Below are 8,414 nucleotides of genomic sequence, written 5' to 3'. Positions count from 1 at the left end.
GCCCGGAGGCCGCCCTCCCCACCCCCGCCCCCACCCAGAAGATCTACCTCGGACCCCCTCTCGGAAGCCTCGGTCCAAACCGCGACAAAAGGAAAGGAGTCTGGCGCGAAGCCCGGCGCCAGCGGCGGAGAAACCGGCCGAGAGGCGCTGGAAGGTCGGAACTGGGAGGGGGCGATCCGCTTTGCACCCACCTTAGGGAAGCCAAGCGCGACTCCCCAAGTTTCCGATTTTCTAGTTTGCGTAGCTAAAAAAAAGAAAAGAAATCCTACCCCCACCCGGGTCTTACGCAATTGTTTAAGTGGAAAGAGGGGGAAAATTTTTGGAAGGGGGGAAGGAAAGGCGGAAAGAAACAGTCATGCCATCACGTGGGCTATTTCACGCATAAAAGGAAGGTCCTCTCCGTTAGCTTCCAGTTGTCAAAGGACTCGCAGCGAGCGTCAGAGGACGCCCCGGAACTCCGCACAGCGCCTCCTCCGGCCCCGCAGCCGCGATCCGCGCACCTCTACGCCTCCGCCGGCCCCGCGCCCCGCCCGCAGCCGAGATGCTCGCCCGAGCCCTGCTGCTCTGCGCCGCCGCGGCGCTCTGCGGTGCAGGTGAGTAGTACCTGGCGCCCGCGCCCGGGACCCGCGGCTCCGTCCACCCGGGCTGAGTTTCTGCTCAGACTTCTCCCGGGAATTCCAGGTATTCTAAATACTCCCAGAATTCAGAGGCCGAGTCCGGACCACTCGAGTCCAAACAAACTGGACGGATAGCCCCGCTTTGCCCTCAGCTCTGATCTTCATGGGCCCGTTATTGAACCCATATTTACTCATCTGCTAAATAGGAGCGGGGATACTAATTTGCAGGTTGTCATTATAAGACAGGAAGATCTGATCAATATATGTGAGATGCTTTTGTGTATCACCTAACTGTTATTGAATGAAAATAATTGTATTATACAACTTCCCTAGTTAGTGCTTTCCCGTCCCAGGGAAGCCCAGATTGTTTTTTAAGATAAACAGAATAGCTTAAAAGCAAGCTGTTCTTACTTTGCAAATTTCTCTATAGTTTGTTTTTGTCGTTGTTTTTTTTTAATGTAAATTAAGTCATGCCACCTTAATACTGTAAATCATTCAATGATCTCCCCTGACACGTGGACTAAAACCCAAGTTCCCATAAAAACCACAGGATCTGCCTTCACCTTTTCTGAATTTAGCTTCCACCTCTGCCTCTCCGGTTGTCAGGCATGCCTCAAGGCCTTTGCACTTGTTTTCCTCTCAACTTAGAATGTCCTTCCTCCAGATCTTTCTCCAGCTTTATGACAGAGAAGAAAGAAGAAAAAAAAAAAAAAACCCAAGTTTGATTAAAACACTAGATCTATTCACTTTAGTTTTGAAAGTCCTACTTTGAGCCTCTTCTAAAGGCTAATTTGAGCATCTAAAGTTCCTAACAAAAATTTAGCAACATGATTTCCCTGATGGAATATTCTGTTACCTTTATTTAGAAAAGGAAGTTGGTATTCCTACATTATAACCATTCTGTGAGGCGTCAAAAAAAAAGTTTTCCCATGACTACCTGTATATTTCTTGAATTTTTTATTGTGAAGTTGACTCATAGTAAGTAAAGCAATTAAATGCTTAAGTCTAGATTGACACTGAAGAATTATTTATTCACTGTCTTTATTGTTTTTGTAGCAAATCCTTGCTGTTCCCATCCATGCCAGAATCGAGGTGTATGTATGAGTGTAGGATTTGACCAATATAAATGTGACTGTACCCGAACAGGATTCTATGGTGAAAACTGTACCACACGTAAGTTTGTTGTTGAGTGCCCTCATTTGGAATGGGATATATACAGTTATCATTTTACAGAATTGTGTCATAATGTGTCCCGTTAATTTCTTTTTCCTCTCATTGCAGCTGAATTTCTGACGAGAATAAAATTACTCCTGAAACCCACTCCCAACACAGTGCACTACATACTTACCCACTTCAAGGGAGTCTGGAACATTGTCAATAATATCTCCTTCCTGCGAAATATGATTATGAGATATGTGTTGACCTGTAAGTACAAATCACTTTCTAGGGTTCTCAGCTGCCTCAAAGAAAAATGTACTTTACAAATTTTAGATTTTTAAACTTAATTCAAAATGTGTTTAAATATACCATTTTAGTTTGCCTACTATCTTAATGGCCAAAAATATTGATATCTGAATCCCTTGAAGTTTCTAAAGTTCTGTCCCACAGGCAGAATTCTATTTAAAATACTGCATACCTCTGCTGACCTTCATTGTTCTCGACAGTTTGTGAAGGAAGCGTGGTCCAGTTGTTTATTGAGTGGCCATGGGGCACAGAATTGCACCCATTAAAATAAATGAATAATTTGGAATGGGGTCAGCAAGAAAATAACCTTTATTTCTAAAGTGAGTGTCAGGCCCAGACATTTTGCTCATGGGCCTCTTGAACAATAAGTGGATGGTTATTTGAACAAAATCAAAATGGCTAGACGAAAACATCTCCTGTAAAGAATACATGCTTTATCAAAGACACCTTTTAATGCATCATTCTTTCCTCTTTTTTGAGCACCAGTAGCAGGCTTTAAAGTATGATTGCTTTAAAATAGAATATCTTTGTATTAATTAAATTAAATTTATTCTAGTGCCACTTTGTACATTATACAATAAAAATGAGCATTAATTTGCCTTGTGGATGGAAACAAATAACATTTTTTTTCCTCTAAAATTTCAGCGAGATCACATTTGATTGACAGTCCGCCAACTTATAATGTGCACTACAGCTATAAAAGCTGGGAAGCCTTTTCTAACCTGTCCTATTACACCAGAGCTCTTCCTCCTGTGCCCGATGACTGCCCAACACCCATGGGTGTGAAAGGTGAGTGAGAGGAGACAGAGTTGTATTAACTGTAACTGGGGTTGGATTGATACCTAGAAAATTTGGCCCCAAACTATGATTATTTGTTAATAAAACCATTTTTTCCCTTCTTATGGATATCTCTGGATATTTTTTGAAATTGTGAGTCCATGTAAACTATTCCATGGAAGCAAATAGGCATTTTGGTATGAAAAAGTGAAAATGTTAGTCACTCAATTGAGTCCAACTGTGTGACTCCATGGACTGTGGCCAGCCAGGCTTCTATGTCCATGGAATTCTCCAGGCAAGAGTACCGCCATTCTTTTCTCCAGGGGAATCTTCCTAACCTAGGCATCAAATCCAGGTCTTCTGCATTGCAGGCAGATTCTTTACCATCTGAGCCACCAGGGAAGCCCAGACATTTTGGTATAATGTCATATGTTCTCAAATTCTTTCATTAAAACTGAATTAATACTAGTTAAAGATTATTCAGTAAGAGGTTGTTCCCCTGTATCTTAGAACTTCCATTAATATTACGATCCTGTTCAAAGCTGTATTTTTCCTGTAAGTGAGGAAGACCCTGATAAATTGACAGTTCACTCTCTGCTTCCTTAAAGAAATAGATGGGCTCTTATTTTGGCTTTCTAATTTTTTATAGGGAGGAAAGAGCTCCCTGATTCAAAAGAAGTTGTGAAAAAAGTACTTCTAAGAAGAAAGTTCATTCCTGATCCCCAAGGCACAAATATGATGTTTGCATTCTTTGCCCAGCACTTCACCCATCAGTTTTTCAAGACAGATTTTGAACGAGGACCAGCTTTCACTAAGGGAAAGAACCATGGGGTAAGACAGAGTTAAATGAGAATTTGTAGCAAATCAAGTTCTATGTGTAAAAACCTTAATGGAGTTTCCATTTTATCTCACTGATTGAATAAAAAAATACACACACACATACTTACATACATATATACAGATTATTATTTGTAGTTTGACTCATATTTTTAGTTTAAAATATTGGATCTGCAAAAAAAGTTGTCTTCAAAAAAATTTGTTACCTTGATTATGCTGCCTTAAATATTACAAGGTAAGATTTTTGCAGCATTATTATTTCTTGGGTTTCAGTGACATAGCTTCAATTAATAAGTATTTTATATCAAAACATTTTCTGCTGCTTTTTAAAAGAAATATCATATAATTAGAGTGAAAATTTCTGATACAGGCTCCATATGAGACACTAATAGGAGACATTTAGGTTTATATGCTATGAGGTTATTTTTAGTGGATAAACAAGTTAATTTATTATTTTGTGGCTGTGAAAAAAAATGTGTTACTGAAAAATTTTAAAGCAAACTAAATCATCACATTATTTAATAATAAATACATCCTAGGCATTTTACATAAGAACAACTTCAGTAGCAAATAAAAAATTTTCCATAATCTTCTAGGTGGACTTAAGTCACATTTATGGTGAATCTTTAGAGAGACAGCATAAGCTACGCCTTTTCAAGGATGGAAAAATGAAATATCAGGTTTGTTCCATTTAAATATTAAGAATTCCTTATGACTTACCACCTACCTATGTTCCAAATCTCTAATGATGAAAATTTGTTTCTTACCTCTTCTTACTGTTATTTTTTAGATGATTAATGGAGAGATGTATCCTCCCACAGTCAAAGATACTCAGGTCGAAATGATCTACCCACCTCATGTTCCTGAACACTTGAAGTTTGCTGTGGGCCAGGAGGTCTTTGGTCTGGTGCCTGGTCTGATGATGTATGCCACCATTTGGCTGCGGGAACACAACAGAGTGTGTGATGTGCTTAAACAAGAGCATCCAGAATGGGGCGATGAGCAGTTGTTCCAGACAAGCAGGCTAATCCTGATAGGTAAGCAAGAAGAGCAAATCACTTAAAGAAAACCCTCTTCCTCAAAGAAAACGAACTTGTTTCCTTTGCTTGGGAGGAATGTAATTCTGGGGGAGTGTCATGTGTGTACAATCACCTGCTCCATATTCATTCAGTCCTTCAGCTGGATTGGTCAGACATCTACCTTTCGATGGTGGAAAAGAAAATCTAGATAGGAATGCCAAATGACCAGTTGCATTTCAGTTGCTTGAACATTTGTGAGCAGAAAGAATTCATGTTTTCAATTTTTTATTTTGTGCCCGTAGGAGAAACTATTAAGATTGTGATTGAAGACTACGTACAGCACTTGAGTGGCTATCACTTCAAACTGAAGTTTGACCCAGAGCTGCTTTTCAACCAACAGTTCCAGTACCAAAACCGTATTGCTGCTGAGTTTAACACGCTCTACCACTGGCATCCCCTTCTGCCTGACGTCTTTCGGATTGATGGCCAGGAGTACAACTATCAGCAGTTTATCTATAACAATTCTATCTTACTGGAACATGGTGTCACTCAGTTTGTTGAATCTTTCACCAGGCAAAATGCTGGCAGGGTAAGCATTATTAGTGAAAAACAAAACAAAGGACTAGTCGGTAACTAGAATGTCTGCTGCAGGAAAGATTTTTCTTAAACTTACTGAAAGATTAGTTATTGCTAGTAATCTTTCCTTGAAATAAGGATATGTAATATATATATTTAATATTATATGATCTTGATTATAATATAATGTTACCATTATAATCTAGATATAGAAATTATCTATAAATATTCCAAACTTACAGTTTAGGTCTCGACTGGTAGCATCAGTTTACCTACTTGGCACTCAAGGGATGTTTTTCAAATAGAAATCTTGGGAATTCCCTGGTGGTGCAGTGGTTAGAATTTCTTGCTCTCACTGCTGAGGGGCTGGGTTCAGTCCCTGGTCAGGGAACTAAAATCGCACAGGCCACTTGGCATGGCCAAAAAAAGAAAAGAAAAAAAAAATCTTACATATGCCTAAAATTCAGTTAATTGTGTTCTACAATTTAATTCATATTCCACAGGTTGCTGGCGGTAGGAATCTTCCAGTCGCAGTAGAGAAAGTATCAAAGGCTTCAATTGACCAGAGCAGACAGATGAAATACCAGTCTTTTAATGAGTATCGCAAACGTTTTCTGCTGAAGCCCTATGAATCATTTGAGGAACTTACAGGTGAGAAACAGTTTCTAAACTTCTTCAAAGAGTCAAGGGGCAAATGGAAACAGAGAAGTTGAAAGCCAATTGAGCGAAGGGGTAAAACTCTTCATTTTGTCAAAAGGTTGACATTGGTTGTATCTTTGTCCTCGTCACCCTCACAGGAGAGAAGGAAATGGCTGCAGAGTTAGAAGCGCTCTACGGAGACATAGATGCCATGGAGCTGTATCCCGCCCTTCTGGTAGAGAAGCCTCGTCCAGACGCCATCTTTGGGGAGACCATGGTAGAAGCTGGAGCACCATTCTCCCTGAAAGGACTTATGGGTAATCCTATATGTTCTCCTGAGTACTGGAAGCCTAGCACTTTTGGTGGAGAAGTAGGTTTTAAAATCATCAACACTGCCTCAATTCAGTCTCTCATCTGCAGTAACGTGAAAGGCTGTCCTTTTACCTCATTCAGTGTTCAAGACGCGCACCTCACCAAAACAGTCACCATTAATGCAAGCTCTTCCCACTCTGGACTAGATGATATCAACCCCACAGTCCTCCTAAAGGAACGTTCAACTGAACTGTAGAAGCCTAGTGATTGTATTTATTTATTTATATGAACTGTTTCTTTTAACTTAATTATTTAATATTTATATGAAACTCCTTGTGTTACTTAACATCTTCTGTTAAGGAGAAAAGGGGGTCATACTTGTGAAGATTTTCATGTTGATTTTAAAGATGTCAAAGTTTCTTCAAGTTAAAGGGGAAAGCAGTTTTCATTCTTCTGTACAATCCAATGGGAGATGAGTATGACATCTTTTTACTTGAATTTCAGCTTATAATAAGAACAAAAGCTAAGTTTGAACACTTAAAATGCTGTTGCAAGATGACAAAATGCTGCACATTTTGACACTATCAATATTTCCAGGGTGTCTCCTATGATGCATGAGAAACAGCTGTCTACTCACTGGTCCTTTAATGGTCTTCTTTTAGCCATTTTCAGATCAGTTTACTTCATCTATTTTGTTTTCCTGGTTTTAAGGTCTGAGTGTGTGTTTTTTGGACTCTGCCTCTACTTTCTTACCTGAACTTATGCAAGTTTTCAGGAAAACCTCAGCTCAGAACTACTACAAAAGGCCTTTACAAAAAGGTATACATTCATTTTAAGTGAAAGGCAGAGAACTCCACAAATAAACTATAACCTAATAAAGAGCCCAATACCTTAGAGCCCTAGGGAGTTCTTGACACCAAAAAGTATTCCTATTCTAATTAATGTCTTTCCTCATTTAAAAGCAAATCATTGCCGAATAGTTCCCAGGAAGACAATGTTTCTTTTCCACATCTCATTGTCAGTTGACATTTTCTGGTACTGTATATTAATTTAATTTATTGAGGGCTATTATGTCTTCTTAGGATGACTATTATAAACTGGGTTTAAGGCTGCATGGTGGGTTTTTTGGCATTATGTCAGAATCAATGTATCTTTTAGGATTACCTCTCTGAATTATTACTATAAGATAAATGTTTGGATTAAGATTTGTGAAAACATGTTAGGAACCCAACTCTGGTATATTGAGACGTAAAGCTGGAATTCGTCTTTAAGGTTTACCTATTCACCAGCCACAGAGAACGCTGTCTCATTACCCTGGATGTGCCATAACACTGACAGTGTATACATTTTTGAAGGACTTGCAGATGTTTCATTAATTCATTCACCCCTAACTTTCTGGAGAAACATTCTTTACAAAGCACTGTGGGTCTTAATATTTTTAAATCATGCACTGAAAATCAGTATTTATGTAAATAATTGAAAAAGTATGCCTGTTAGGCAGAGGGAGAAAAATGAAATTTCATTAAAGAGAAATAACTCAGGGGAACTTTCAAGATTTTATGTTTAAATGATTTATGGTTAAGAAAGAGTCAATAGTAGAAGAGCTTGTATTAAAAAACTGTTACCTTCGTTGATTTTTTTAAAAAACTGATTTGTTAATATCTGAATGACTGAATCTGGGAATTTGGAATATGTGAGTGTTTTGGTGCCTCAGACTATGTATGATTAAATTAATTTATGTAAACTGTAAGTGTTGAAACAAATAGCTGTTTATTTTTGTATTATTTAAAAATTGAAAACCTCTTCTAAAATAAATTTTGACTGTTTCTGTATATCTTTGTCATATGATGATTTCTCTAATGCATGGTTCTCCTGTCTCTTCCAAACCGGACTGGTTCTTAGTGAAATGGTTCTGCCCTTCATCATATAGAGGTCTTAAGGTCACTATTTATAATCTCTCATACATGGAAACACTGTATTAGAAAATGGGGGCCTTGTCCTATAGAAGAGAGATAGCAACAAACTTATTTTCATTGCCTAATCTTAGAAGTAGGAAAAAAAGTACACAGAAGGCAAAGAATAAGGCAAAGCTGCTAAGGAGGTATGGAATTTAAAAGGAAGTTGAAAAGAGAGATTAAGTTCAGTTGGGTAAATCATTGATGCCAGGTTCACT

At 38.6% G+C, this 8,414-nt stretch overlaps 1 protein-coding gene across 1 annotated transcript; it reads left to right on the top strand.

The window, feature by feature from the left end:
- The first annotated feature begins 411 nt into the window (after nucleotides 1-411).
- On the top strand, nucleotides 412-8,073 carry PTGS2 (prostaglandin-endoperoxide synthase 2). Its single transcript, XM_043924064.1, has 10 exons — nucleotides 412-593; nucleotides 1,674-1,790; nucleotides 1,899-2,042; nucleotides 2,727-2,870; nucleotides 3,508-3,689; nucleotides 4,292-4,375; nucleotides 4,486-4,732; nucleotides 5,017-5,303; nucleotides 5,794-5,941; nucleotides 6,088-8,073. Exons 1-10 carry the CDS (start codon nucleotides 542-544, stop codon nucleotides 6,495-6,497), a joined length of 1,815 nt encoding a protein of 604 aa, XP_043779999.1. The 5' UTR covers nucleotides 412-541; the 3' UTR covers nucleotides 6,498-8,073.
- Nucleotides 8,074-8,414: the final 341 nt, after the last annotated feature.

Source organism: Cervus elaphus, chromosome 14 (genome assembly GCF_910594005.1).
Source record: "Cervus elaphus chromosome 14, mCerEla1.1, whole genome shotgun sequence".
Taxonomy (NCBI): Eukaryota; Metazoa; Chordata; class Mammalia; order Artiodactyla; family Cervidae; genus Cervus; species Cervus elaphus.
The sequence above is the reverse complement of the archived record's forward strand: the minus strand, read 5'-3'. Positions and strand labels throughout refer to the sequence as shown.

Bases quoted from the DNA above. Each gene is read 5' to 3' on its own strand.
- PTGS2 (XM_043924064.1), top strand. From the start codon at position 542: ATGCTCGCCCGAGCCCTGCTGCTCTGCGCCGCCGCGGCGCTCTGCGGT. The intron at 2,871-3,507 runs GTGAGTGAGAGG...AATTTTTTATAG, and splicing joins AACACCCATGGGTGTGAAAG to GGAGGAAAGAGCTCCCTGAT. The intron at 5,942-6,087 runs GTGAGAAACAGT...TCACCCTCACAG, and splicing joins ATCATTTGAGGAACTTACAG to GAGAGAAGGAAATGGCTGCA.